This window comes from Rhinichthys klamathensis, unplaced genomic scaffold (assembly GCF_029890125.1).
Source record: "Rhinichthys klamathensis goyatoka isolate OS25496 unplaced genomic scaffold, OSU_Roscu_1.1 h1tg000054l_1, whole genome shotgun sequence".
NCBI lineage: Eukaryota > Metazoa > Chordata > Actinopteri > Cypriniformes > Leuciscidae > Rhinichthys > Rhinichthys klamathensis.
The window spans coordinates 1087764-1103001 of record NW_026606599.1 but is presented as its reverse complement, the minus strand read 5'-3'; the positions used below and the strand labels follow the sequence as shown (position 1 = coordinate 1103001).

The window sequence follows — 15238 nt, the reverse complement described above, 5'->3', positions numbered from 1 at the left end:
TGTGTTCTGCTCTCAGTCATGAAGTGTTAAACTCACAGCACTATAAACACTCTCAGAGCACTGAAGCATGTGCTGACAATGCAAAGTGACTCTCCTGAAGACTGTAGATCAGTCACATTTCATGTTGTGAAATGCCAAGCTATTATACACACATTTCTGAAGAATCTATTGACAGAATCATACATATTATTGATTCAGTCATTATTAATATTTAAATTGCACTTATTTAACAACTGACGGGGAAACTATTGATTTGAAGACATTAATATTAAATATTGATATATTAATTATATTAGGTTGCTGTAAAACGTTGGTAACACTTTACAATACGGGTGCACTAATAAGCATTAATTCATGCTTAACTAATGCACAGATAATACTGAATTAATGTGTAACTAATGATTATCTAAGCTATTCATTAATGATTACCACATTAGGAACTAATTAAGAGTCTGTATTGTTAATGTATTAGTTCATACATGAATTGTTATTAATTAAATATGTAATTGTGAATTAATTCCCTAATAACTCATTTGTTTAAATAATAGTGTTAATTAATATGTTAATTACCAGAATGAGCCAAAGCCTCGTATTTCAACTTCCAGATAATACAGGTACACTAATATGCATTAATACATGATTAATTACTTCATTGTTAGTGTAAATTCATGTGTAAATTACTACAATAACTAAATGACTAGTTAATAAAGATGTGCCTCAACAAGTAAAGTCATAACATAATGATACCTTTGCAAATCATTAGCTAATGATTAATTAAAGCAGACAACTGGAAGTTGAAGTGCATAGCTTTGACTAATTGTGGTAATTAACACATTAATTTACACTATTAGTTAATAAAATATGTTATTAAGGAATTAATACACAATGACACATTGAATTAATAGCAATTCATGTATTACTTAATCTATTAATCATATAGACTCTTTATTAGTTGCTGATGCAGTAATCATTAATTAATGGTTTAGTTCTTCATGAGTCATACATTAACTCATGATTATCTATGCATTAGTTAAACATGAATTAATGCATATTAGTGCACCCGTATTGTAAAGTGTTACCAAAACGTTTCATTTTCATATAGCTACAGTCGTGCTTCATTAAGCACACATACTTCTCAAGATTTGTTAAACATCGTTTTCTTGAAAGTATTGCTTTAACTGTGTACAAACATCTGATAAACGTTTGTTTAAAAAAAGTGCGGATTCACTCGTAACCAAATGCAACATAGACGTTTCCTAAATGTCTGTTTAATATTTATTTTAACATTACACACATAATTGCTTATTTTACTAATTTACATAAAGATTTACATAACTGAAGATAATTTTTAGATTTTATTTGTCTATGATTTAGTAGCCTTTTGATCACATAAATGACAGATCTAACATTAAATCATTAGTTTGGATGTAACAGGGGCCGATGAACACACACAGCCTTAGATGCTGCAATCAAAGCTTTTGAGTAAGTATACTATAGAAAATAATTATTTAAAAAAAACATATATTTGTTGGCATAATGATATCATTTTAACCAGAGTTATTACAGCATCTCGGGCCATAAACACTGCTTCCAGTGTGTTGTAATCAGGAAAGCCTGTGAAAAACATGATGTTCTTATCATCGCCTTGGAATCTTGAAAGGAGAAACTGCTTGGTTTGAAGACGTGCAATAATTCTGCTTGATCATTGATGATCTTGTGGGCTTCCTTAAGTTGCTCCTCCAGTGGCGGGGGCAGTTCAGCATAATCATGATCGGGTGTGGAGTCTCTGCACTGCAAGGGCAAGAAAATATTGAGGGACATAATTTTAGGAGAGCATATTTTAAACTAGTGATCAATCTCCCATCTGAGGCCAGTCATTTGCAAAACAATGCTTTTCTCTTAAGAGTGATATTTCCCTAAGTAGAACAGGTCAGTAGCAGTCACCTCCAACATAAGCTGCTCTGGAAATCTGCTGTCACCACCAACAATATATAGAATAATATTAGTTTTTTAACACTCAATATTGTTTACTACAAAGAGATATTACTTCTTGAAAGGTTAGATCCCAGACAGAATGAAAAATATCTGGGTACAATATGTATCATTTTCATGTTTTAGATTTTCAAAAGGAATAAGTGGTAACTACAGAGGGGTCTACTACAAAGTGACGTTAATGGGTTAGCTAGGTATGTTGAGCCAAAAGCCAGAATTGTTTATGTCACAAAGGGGGCTCTCTTAACCTGGCTATATCACCATGGTAACTTATGCTGCACACCCGACCTGCTTCAGAGGAGGTTATGTTCAGAGTTTATGATTGAAACCGGCTATAAAACGCACCGCCCTGTCACAAATCATTTTCCTGATCATAATCTCTATGACCAATTTATTGTCACGGTTCATGAATTCACTGTCTCTCTCGTCCTTGCGCTGTTGTGTGTATGTATGTCTGTGGGCGTGGTCTCTGATCACCGCTGATTCAACACAGTCTCATCCCAAGGCGTCATCTAACTGACGCTTCTGACCATGCGTCAACATGCCGACGCACACACCACCCCCCAAACGTCAACATGAGACGCTCATCCTCGGGCGTCATCAAATGCCGCGCACCCTTTAGCGTCAGTTAGATGACGCTTCCGTTATGGGTAGGTTTAGGTCTGGGGTAGGGTTAGGATTAGACCACTAGGAGGCGCGTCTCATATTGACGCTCAAGGGGTACCCTGTGCATCGGCATATTGACGCATGGCCAAACATGGTCAAAAGCGTCAGTTAGATGACGCCTTGGGTGTGAGACTGGGCTGGCTGATTACAGCACCAGCTGTCACCACTTGTTTGTCCCTTTATATGTGCAGTAACTGGTGTCTCATGTTGTCAGATTGTTGTGGTTTCCCCGGTGTGTGTGTGTGTTCCGGTTCCGTGCTGTCTCGTTGGATTGTGGATTTGCTTCGTGTTCTTCGTCGTTTGTTCTCAGTTCTGGATTCCCGCACTGCTTCACTGAGGATTACTGGATTACTACTGGATCACCGAGCACCATCACCGGGTTGTCTACCAAAGTCCCTGCGCCACTAACCATCCTGAGTTTGTGTCCGTCTGACGTGCTACTGTCTTCATCTGTCTCAATAAAGAGTTAACTTGCATTTGCAAACAGCTTTGTTATTGTCACATATATATTCTCAGCTGAGGGAATAACTTATATATGCAAACTTGCTGAGCCGTACATTAATGCCACTAAAGTAAGTCCTGCAAGTACAGTCCCACAAACTTCATACACCACGTTGCCATGGGAACCTGCATGCATTCAGTTCATGATGCAGATTATTTCCCCCATTTGCTTCTATTAACACTTTAAATTTTACACAGGATATCATCCACAAACAACAACAACAACAACAACAATAACAACAAAAAAGCGAAGGCTCAGCAACTACAGATCACTATGGATGATGTTTTATGCTTGGTCCTGATTTGCTGCCATGTCTATTTTACACTTTGCAGCTAATAGAACACAGATTAGAAAAAACTGATTAGTCTATAGTATTTTATCACAGATAATATTAAATCAATACAATTTCACTTTGATTTGGCCAAAAACTAAAGTGATTTTCATGTAACCATTACTATGGGAAAGTGTCAGACCTAAATGCAATTCTTGAGTATAATGTTTAAATCCGGTAGGCCTTAATGCAGGAGTCGTGCCGAAAGTGATGGTCTGCCGAAAATTTATTGCATTATTTATTGCAATAAGTAGAGGCTTCAGACATTTTGTTGTAAGTAGAATACTACATTTTATGGGTTGTTTTTGACATTTTAAGGTATTTTAACTGGTCAAAAGGGCTGGATTGGTTGGTACACAGCAGGTAAAATAATGCAGAGTCATAAGGATATTTGCAAAAGAGATCATGTCTTTATTTTATATACTCAGCAGTAAGTCATGTTATTATAGCCTACAGTCCGTTTTCCAAATACAAACACGTATTCCATCGGCAACAACAGGCTTATATTATTTCCTATAATCATGTAAATGTCATACCTGATTAAGCTATAAACACTTATTTGGCCACAGTTGTTATTATTATGTTAAAAGAAACGTTAAAGTATCACACAGACATACCTTTGCTATTACCACGGACATAAACTGATGGTTATTTGCACGTTATGTCTGTTTGATCCAGCTGTAGACGTAAAGAGACTGGGCACAATCAATTTTCGGCGGACCATCACTTTTTCGGCACGACACCTGTAAGATGCTCAGTTGTTACAGTATGTTAAACGGCACTGAGAGTGTACTGAATCGATAGCTACTGTGTTTTCTACCAGCATTCCTCTGATCTTAGCAATCAGATAAGAGAAGGGGAATACACGATGTTCAGAGATAGACGTCACTTACCTTAACTCGTTGGAATTTACATAAACTTGCAGGACATCCTCTTCAACAACTGCAGTGGTTGCATGAATGGAAAGCAGTATTACTGAAACTTAGTCACATGAAAAGAGGTCTTAAAAACATAATGGACTAAGGATGTAACTGCACAGAAAAATAGCTTGTAGTTCCTCTGACGATAGACCTCCTTGCAGGCCTCATGGTGCTATCAGTCCAGGCAAACAATGTTGGAACAGCACCCTTCTTCAACCTTCACATGCCAACCAGTGTCTTCAAAAAACACTCTTCTGTGAAGTGATCTGAACATACTTTTGTGCCCACGTGGATCTGTAACGTTAGATATTAATTGGATGTTACTGTTTATAGTTGTTTGCTTAACTTGGTCTAGATTAGCAATGGCTATCATAAACAGGCACAGGTCATGTCTTGTTTATATTCTGCTGTAAAACACGGCTAGCCACGGCAGGACGTTAGCTGACCAGGCTAGTCTAAAGAGCTACAACTTGCTTAATGTTACCCCTGAATCAGCCCCTCGCTCGTTATAACTTAAAAATGACCGGTTCCTGGCTAATCAAGACATATCTATTTAGCCAGAAGGCTTAGCTAGCGATCTCTATGCTAGTGAACGTAAATGTGGCTAACGTTAGCGTAGTTCGCATCGTAAGTTAATGTTAATATCTTACCTTGAAATGGCGACTGGGATCTCTTCTTATTTTGTGAATCCATTCACGGCAAAGTACAGGATCTTTGGGGAAACGATGGAAGGTTTGCCCTGTATAGGATTTCTTTCTTTTGGAAGAAGTACAACAGTACATTTGGGAACACAACAATGAGGCAGCATTGTAGGTAACGTTATGACAGTAGTTAGCCTACAATGGGCCAACGTTACTTCCATACACCACAGCCTTGTTTTGGTTTAAGATGGTGATGTAGAATAAGGTGAATTGACTTTGCATTGCGAGAGGCTGCCTCCTTGTCATTTATGACATATAACAAAAGACCGAAAGCTGCTGTGTGACAAGGTGTACAGCAAACAAGCTATGAAAAAAACAGAAATACATTTTTATAATCATCCGATCCGTAAAAGCCAGCCTTTAAGGAGACAGTCGGAACATTTTTCCAAAAAAGGAAGGTAAGGAAAAGGGTCACTGACATAGACCAATAGAATTTAACTTCTCAATATATCTCCTCCTGTCAGGTTCACATAGGGTGGTGAAATAAGCAATTGACATGGTTAAAATGTTGTTGTTTTTTTGTGGTTTTTTTTACAATATCATGTCGCAATCCAGTGGGCGTAGTTCTCAGAGTAGTTCGAGAACTAGTTGCGCTCTGTCTTTATTGATCCACTTTTATGTCCTGAAACAAATAATTTTTTGGGCATCGACAGCTTATAAAAATGTATTTCTGGGTTATTTAGCATGTTTGCTGTACACCTTGTCACACAGCAGCTTTTAGACATTGTTTTGTTTTTTGTTATAAGTCATAAATGACAAGGAGGCAGCCTCTTGCAATGCAAAGTCAATGGAGACGTTTGGATTGTTTTCCCCCCAGTGTGGGCGTGGCCTAAATACGCTCTGTCTCTATAGTAACGTTAGCTACAAAGCAAAACAATAATGATGTCGCCTACTATTATAGTTTGTTTGTAATATTGTTAATCTTGGGCCAAGAGGAAACTATATATACTCTGTGATTGATTGTGTGAGTGCATCACATCGTCTTTTAGCAAGATGGCGGAGTGCGTATACTCAGCGAATCGGTGTTGGTGCTCTCGCCGGGTTATAAGCTCTACATGTGATTAGCTAGTTACCTATTATTTATTATATAGGCTACACATATATCTTTATTGCATCTAACTTGTCTCTGATAGTTACCACACTTTTTGTTGTATGCCTACAATGAAGGCATTGAAATGTCTTATGACTAGCAATATTATCACGCTGTCTCCTTCCCATTTCCTAACATCTCTTTGGGGGAGGGGGGCCTCAACGGGACTCTCCTGCCCCCTCAGATCACCATGAATGTAAACGGGATTTCACTGATAAAATATGCTATTTAAAAATCACATTTGCCAATTACATTTTCACATTTTATTATTTTTGTGAATATTAAGCTAAATTAATAATATTTTAGTTAAGGACAGTCTGTTAGGCAAAGTCGAATTTTGATTGGTCGTTTGATTTTGTGTGCTCGCTCACCCTAACATTACGTTAAATGTCTCATACGGGAAAGTTCACACGACGGCTACGGACTGTAGAACGGATATTCCATAACTTCAAGGTTGCATATTGCATCATATCATTGGTTTCACAATGGACATTCGAAAATGGATTAAAAAGAAAGAACCCACAACACCTGCTGCTACTTCTTCTGGCTCATCTGAGCTCCAAATAAGCAGTGTGGACTCTGACAATGCAGCCCCGCTAACGGCACTGCCAGTCCCTCAGCCCGCCCTCTAAAAAATCCAGAGACGAATGGAAAGAGTTACTGCTGAGGAGGTTTCACTCATCGAAGAGAAGATTGCAGCTACTGAGACTACAGGTAGCCTACGATCTAATGTTTTGCTTATGATTTAAAATGTTTAATAATTAGTCGCAGACAGTTGTTTCTTATATAATGCTAAAAATCAGATGTACAATAACATTACGATGTCCAGCAATGGATTTAAATAGTAGCCTACAGTCGTGTTTATTTTTCGTTTAATGAAATCTTATATACTGTATTGCAAGTCTATGTTCTATATCAGTTGTGATCTAGGTGCATGTATGGTCTTTCATCTTGCACTTTGATCACTTGATTTCAAAAACAACACATTTCAGCGCTAGACAATACGGAAGATACTGAAGAGGATTAGGGTCAAGCAATAATAAAAAAATAAAACCATCTCGAGATTAAAGTCATTATAATGCCAAATTAAACTCGAAATTCAATCTTGAGAATAAAATCATTACATTTCGAGAATAAAGTCGTGTTTCGAGAAAAAAACTCGTTAAATTTAGAGAAAAAAGTGGAAATAATCGTGAGAATAAATCGCTGGCTTATTACTTTAGGATCGTTGTTGGTTGTGTACGCCTCCATTCACAGAATGTAACGACTGTAACCATCTATACAGCCATTAATGGCAATGCCGTACGGTTTTAATTTATCATAGCTGTCCATATGCCAGAGAGCATTTGGCCACTGGTTGTCATTTCATGTTGGACAAAAGCGAGTACATCGCGCAAATTGGACTGATTGTTTCTTCTAAAAAGAGCTAGCCGCTTGCAAATTCTCTTTAAAGTTCGTATGCTAATTCTGTCATAATTAGCTAAAATTGATAGTATTTCTTTGTTACTGAAAGAAAGCCTAAAATATAGCTTGACTAAGTGATCCAACTCTGCCATGTCCTCTATCAGTAGGCTATGCAATGAACACTGATCGAATGCATTATTCTCTACATTTCATTTCGACTTTTTTTCTCGAAACACAATGACTTTATTCTCGAAATTTAATGAGTTTATTCTCACGATTATTTCGACTTTTTTCTCAAAATTGAAAGAGTTTTTTTCTCGAAACACAAGGACTTTATTCTCGAAATGTAATGAGTTTATTCTCAAGATTGTATTGAGAGTTTCTTTTCTCGAAATTTAACGAGTTTTTTCTCGAAACACAACGACTTTATTCTCGATATGTAATGACTTTATTCTCAAGATTGTATTTCAAGTTTTTTTTCTCGAAATTTAACGACTTTAATTTCGCATTATAATGACTTTAATCTCGAGATGGTTTTATTTTTTTTATTATTGCTTGGCTCTTCCGTAGTGAACGACTCTAATTTGACAAACGAACAAAATAAATGCTCTGCTAGTTAACTGGAGGTTTTAATTTGTATTGGTACATCCGTGCCAGCCGCGAAGATGTTTTAAAAAGTGGTGGGGAGAATACCGACCCTGGCAAAAAGTGGTGACGTGTGTTAATGTGAACTCTCGGTATTTGAGACGCCCCCTCATCAGCGCTCGGCTGGCGCCGGCTCTGATTCCACTTCAATGAGAATGCCAACCGGCCACAGTCAACAAGTGCTTTGGGAGATCCTGCCTTTAAACTGGCCTTCCCTAAAGAGAAGAACGGGAGATACAGCCTCAAACGAAGGAAAATTGAGCCGACATTCTGTAAAAAAATTATCACAACAACATGCAACATTAATTTAATTAAATTTTATTGATATTTATAGTGTCAAATCATAAGTTTTCTCAACAGAAATATTCATATTTATAGCAGTGGGTATATAGCAGTCTAACAGAATAAGAACTGTAGCTATTATAGCCTGCTTCAGAATCGCTCTGCGGCCGGATAAGGGTGTGAACGGCTCTCTCCAAAAACTTCCTGCAGAAAGTGGTGCAGCTGGGCAATGGGATCATCTGGGGGAACAGACAACAGTTAAATCATAACACAGCATTTTTAATTGATCATTTTTTTATGCTAAATTAACTGTACCTCTGCCGTTGCTCCTCCTTGTGCTAACGTCGTTGAGGTTGTCGGTCCAGCTGTGCTCAGACTGGCTCACCTCACTAAAAACAAAATGTTCACACAAAGTTTCACCTGGACTGATGAAATAATTCATATATTCCACAAGCTATGTAAATGAACTTATCACCCTCACATTTGAGAGTGTGGTCCCTGACCCAGCACCTTTTATTGAAGAGCTGCAGAAGATCACCATTCCAGAGGATCTTTGAGCTGAGTTCTCTGTGCCGTCCATGGAAGAGGCCATTGCAGGATTTGTGTCACGCTTCAATCCAGCACAGGTCGAAAACCAGTGTAGGTACTGTCTGCATACTCTGTCCTTATTAGAAGGACGACCCATGAAGGGATAACAACCCTGAACCTTCGACCAAGAAACCCCCAGTACCAGCTGACAAAACTTCTGTAGGCCAAATACATGTAACGGCTAAAACAGAAGAAATAGAAATGAAAATGACATACTTAGGTTTAGGGCTGGGCGATATGGCCTAAAAAAAAAAATCACAGGTTTTTTCACAAAAAATCCGATTTATGATTTATATCGTCTCGTTAAATATAACATCTCAAATGAAATATGCGTTTTTATAATAACAACGTTATAATATTTTAATGATAGGTAAAAATATAATAAATATGTAATAGTTATCATATTTAACAAAATACTTCTCTCTATAGCATTTTTTTAAGTCCAACTAACATGATGGTTAAATGGCTTTCCTGAGGGAAATGTAACGTTACGTGACGTATTGTTCTCCAGCTGTTTTATGGATATCTTTCCGCGGTTGAAAAACACTGATCGATCGATTTTATTATATTTCGGTAAGTTGAACTGTATCTTTCAAATGACCTATATTCGTGTTTATTTACTATTAACTGGTAGTGAAGAGTAACAGATGATCGGTTCACGTGCCGCTTGAACTGAGATCTGTCACGTCACATTTACAAGCGCCAAAACGGTGTTTATTGTTTGAATTTTGTAATTAAATTGACAGAATCTGAGAGCTGAGAATCTGTTTCATATCAATAGTCACCTTCTCTGTCTTGTCTGTCGGTGTCAGTGTCCTCTTTGCCTCGCCATTTTTCTCTGCGTGAGAAAATGAATGTGTGGCGTGAGAGCGTGTGAAAAGTGACAATAGTGTGAGTCTCTCGTGAGAGTTGTCAGCCCTGCGGATTCAGTTTGTAAATGTTGTTGGCGGGTGTGCTTGTGCTGCCGCGGTCTTGTTCATCTGCCATGTTGTTTGTGTATCTCTCTATGGCAAGCGCTGAGCCCGTTCAGAACTACGGGAGCCCAGACGGGAGCGTCGGCAGATGTTAAAGAGATGTTACATTTCGTCTAAACTGTTGCTGTCTTCAGTGCGGGGAGCCAGTCAGAGCTCAGGATCAACAACCTCAACGACGCAAGAAGGAGCAACGGCAGAGCTACAGACTCCCTGTTAACAGAAGAGCCGTCCTTCATAATAAATACATTTTTACATTGATCCAATTACAGGATAAAAATAGTTAAATTTATGGAACATGTGCAGTTGTTGCTTTAAGGAGGTATTTCTACCTGTTACAATAACAAATTGTAATGTTGTAGTTGTAACCGACTTCAATCAGTTTGATGTAACATAAATCAAGGGAATGCTGTTTTAACTTGAGTTTCATTCACCCAACATAGGGTTTCCATTAAAGCTCAGGATGGACAGATTCGACACTTGGGCTCCTGCTAGTGACGTGACGTTCGGCACTGAGGCTTTGTGTCTAAAAAACTAAACATCTCACATCTCGCACTGTACCGGAGCTTGAGTCGTTTTGCCATAACCACGTTACCTGTGACGTCCGAAGCTTCGTTTTCACACACAACCCCGTGACTGCTTCATATTCTGATTCATAAATAGTGCGAACCCCTTGTGCAGCTCCAGTGTCATTCGCTTCTGTGATAAGAATAAATCATAATATGAATATTTACATATGATGTTTTGTGCATGTTCAATTTCAGTATTAATCCCCAGTTCACAAGCACTTTATCTGACCGTTCCAAAATAATCTTAATTTATCTTGATCATATTCCTGCATGATCCTTGACTATGAACTCATAGGACTAAGGCAAATGTTTATGTGAATAAGGATGCTTGTGTTGATCGAAGCATTTCCCTAAAAACTGCTACAGTCTCTCACTGTACAACACAACAGTAGAACACAATTACTTTATTAATTTGTACATTTATTATTTTTTCATACTTTTATTCACATGCATTAATACATTATGTAGGTAATGACACGTGAAAGACTGTTATTAGATTAAATGTGTATTGTCTTATATGGCTTTTGTAACTGAATTATTATTTGAAACAATCAAAAATGTCTGAGTCGTCTGCAGATTATCCACCTTTTAGATGTTGTTAGTGTGCAGTGTGTTGAAAAGCTTTGAGTAATGAACGAGGAAAGCCTCAGTGCTTCACACAGCTTCAGTTCTCCATCACTAGCACCCGCTCTTTGCTGATCGGAGAATTTTGCTTCAATGAGAAATCATTATTTGAGGTTATTAAACACATTAAGTTGCAGCAAAGTGAAAATCATAATTGACAGCGCTACTCTTCAGCACAATGCTAACCACAACGTTCAACAACAGAAACTCCTCTAAATGTCCAACCAGGAGCGACTGAACATCTGGCAGACGGGCATTTTCCCGCTGGGCTGATGTGCTTTTTGGACCGACACATCTCACATACATCTCCGATACATCTCACACTTTTTTCCCCATTTTTTTACTAAACGGGCCATAAAACTCGTACATCGGCGGCTTATTGTTTTTGTTGTGCTTAATTGACGGCGCTGGGGTCTCTATGCTGGTGTAATGCATTTGTCAAAGTCAGCATAGATTTTTTTTTCTTCTGACAGACCGGCGCAGAGAAATTGCATGAAATAAGAAACAGGCCCTTCAGTGATACACAGTAAAACACATAAATGAACACTTAATTGACTCTCCTAATGCAGTCCCTTGCAAAGCATGCTGGGAAGTCCAGGTCCACGGCCCAGGGCTGCGTTTAGCATCATAAGCCTGAAGTAGATCGTAGAGCACACGGGGAAGATGTTGGCAGTTTATGATAATGTTTAATGTTCAGTTCTGTTGGACATTTAGAGTTGTCTCTGTTACTGAACGTTGTGTTTGTGCTGAAGAGTAGCGCTTGTGTTCAGACTGTGACTCTCAGTGTTCTGTGTTCAGTTCTGACATCTGACTTTATATAGAGATTCATTATATACAGTGTGCATAATGATGAACAACACTGTTAATCCAACTAAACGGGGTTATTTTGAATAAACTTGATTAAGTTGTGTGTAAAAATGTAAGGGTAATTATAGTTGTATTTTTGTAAAATTATTATTTTCAAGGTGGAAAAGGAATTATATCAAACTTATTGAGTAACTGTATCTAGCTGGAGAAATCAGGTTATATCTACTGACAGTTGTGCTTCAGTAAAACCTTGTTTTTAGGTTGGTTGAATTCAGTTATAATCAATAATCTTAAATCATTTATTTCATTTCAATAAAACCAGTTATTGTAGATGTTTCATGTTGCGGTGCCGGTTCTGGGCTTCCATAGAAAGGTGTGCAGAACTCAGTAATGTACAAGACATGTGACCCTCTAGTGGTGAAGTGTGGAAGTGCAATTAAAGGGACTTGACTTTACCAGTTTAGTAAGAGATATTAGATTGTGTTAATTAAATACTATATGTAGATATGTTTACTTATATCATAATAAATGAATAAAGTGTGTGAAAGGTTTGATATTGTGTAGTTTGTGCTCCTCCATCAGCAGCTGCAGTTTCTCTCAGCTGTATCAGTGCAGTCACTGTGACGTCTGACTGACAGAGGTTTTTGTACGACTCTTTATCACTGTGTGAACACAGCTTTACCACTGATAGCATGATAACTCTGACAGTAATAATCTCCTGTATCTTCAGTCTGGACTCCACTGATGGTCAGAGTAAAATCACTGCCAGATCCACTGCCACTGAATCTAGAGTGAGTTCCAGTATTACGGGTTGTTGCTCTATATATGAGGAGTTTAGGAGCTTCTCCAGGTTTCTGTGAGTACCAGTGTAACCAATTATTACTATACACATTACTGCTGGTTTTACAGTTTATTCTGACTTCTTCTCCTGGTTGAACTGCTGATATTGATGGACTCTGAGTTACAGTGATCTGTCCTCTACACTCTGAAAGAAAACACAAACAAAAATGAAAATGATATATGATGATATACAGTATATGATAAACATATATAAACATATTTCACATAAAAAAAAAAAAATCATTATTAAAACATGTATTACACAAACCTTGAATAAACAGTGCAATGGTCCAGATGAAGATGATGATGTTGTTCATAGTTGTAGTTTAGTCTTGTGTGATGATGAAGAGTGTGTTGTGTTCTGCTCTCAGTCATGAAGTGTTAAACTCACAGCACTATAAACACTCTCAGAGCACTGAAGCATGTGCTGACAATGCAAAGTGACTCTCGCTATTTAAATCATTATCCTGAAGACTGTAGATCAGTCACAAACACATTTTACAAAAACGTTCTCATGTTGTGAAAAGCCAAGCTACACATTTCTGAAGAGTCTATTGACAGAATCATACATCCCTTACGAAACAAAAATATATTGCAATATACTAGAATTTATATTGCAATACATTAGAAAATATATTTCAATATATCAGAAACTGCCTCATATATTTGAAAATATATAACAATATATGGATGGACATCCTATTGCTATATATTGATTCATATATTAAAATACATTGATATACAAACAAAACTGTATTACATTATTGCATGTATGTTTATTGAAACAAAGTTTTTTTTTTATGAGTTAAGTAAGCTCATGCATAGGTTTACAGAAAGGTTGATTAACAATAGTCCAAATCAAATTTTTGCATGACATTCATTATATTTTACATTATATAGCCATATGGATGGACCATATATGGCTATGTATTGATTCATATATTGTAAAATGTAGATGAGAGTATAAATTAAATTATCATTAACAGCAACAATTACAACATTTTTTAGTCCACTTTTTATTCCCCCACATGGTAAATTATTGTATACAATATATAATATGATAATTATATATAATATATTATGTAATATAAATCAATATATTTTTCAACATATTTAAGACATGTTTGCATATATATCTGATTATATTATCTGGTACATTGAGGTATATTAGCTCATATAATTTTACATATATATTTTCACATATATACAATGCCTCTTCCAATATATAATTTCATATAATATGGGACATATTTCAATATACCTAACAATATATTAAATAGTATAATAATATGTATTTATTCAATATATGAAAACGGCAATAATTGCAGTATTGTCCCATATATTGCAATATATTATTGCATATATATAATATATTATTATATAATATATCATATGATATATTACAATCTAAATTTCACAATATATGGAGACACATGAAATATATTGTCACATAATATATTGAGAAATATATTTTTGTTGTGTAAGGGATATTATTGATTCAGTCATTATTAATATTTAAATTGCACTTATGGAACAACTGACATGGAAACTATTGATTTGAAGATATTAATATATATTAATTATTGAAATATTAATTATATTAACAAGGTGATGGTATTTAAAATATAAAAATATAATAAAAATAATTGAAGTGACTGAATGCAGTGTGTTCAGTTTGATTGACAGGGATCATATATTACACCTAAAACATGATGATCATATTAAAACACTAGTCACGTTTACATGGACACAATCGGAATGAAATTAATACGATTGATGAATCCGATCAAGTGTTTACATGAATGATAAATAAAGTAATCGGGTTGATGTGCGCGTTTATGTCACAAGTTTCAAATCGGATCTGATTTTTTGACATGCGCACTCTGCACGAATATACAGAGTTTCCCGCTGTTCACGCATAAATATTCTCCTCTATTGGTTCTTTATTTGTTTTAAACAGCAGACGTAATATTAATTCGTCTCTGGTCATTATTTAGAGCATATTAACCGTTTTGCCGTGCTGCAATATTGATCACGCAATAAAAATGCCCCTCCCCGCGGCCAAAACCAAACGTCTGTGGATGAGAATCCAAAACACGGACTGGTGGGACGTTGTCCTGCTTCACCTAACAGACGCGAGAGTGAAATGAGAATTTTAAAATGACGAGAAAGTTATTAATATGACACTTTATTCAACAGGAAAAACAGCTCGTTTCGCGCGTCATACGTCATTACGTTTATTTAACGTCATTGCACATGCGCAGTCCTTTCAGTTTCGGTTTTCAATCCGATCAAGTGTTTACATG

At 36.6% G+C, this 15238-nt stretch overlaps 1 gene segment (V, D, J or C); it reads right to left on the bottom strand.

Annotated features, from left to right (window-relative positions):
* Positions 1 to 12670: 12670 nt before the first annotated feature.
* LOC130083275 (immunoglobulin kappa variable 3-15-like) lies at positions 12671 to 13267 on the bottom strand. The segment is given in 2 exon segments: positions 12671 to 13077; positions 13201 to 13267. Coding segments are annotated over 2 exon segments (375 nt in total).
* Positions 13268 to 15238: the final 1971 nt, after the last annotated feature.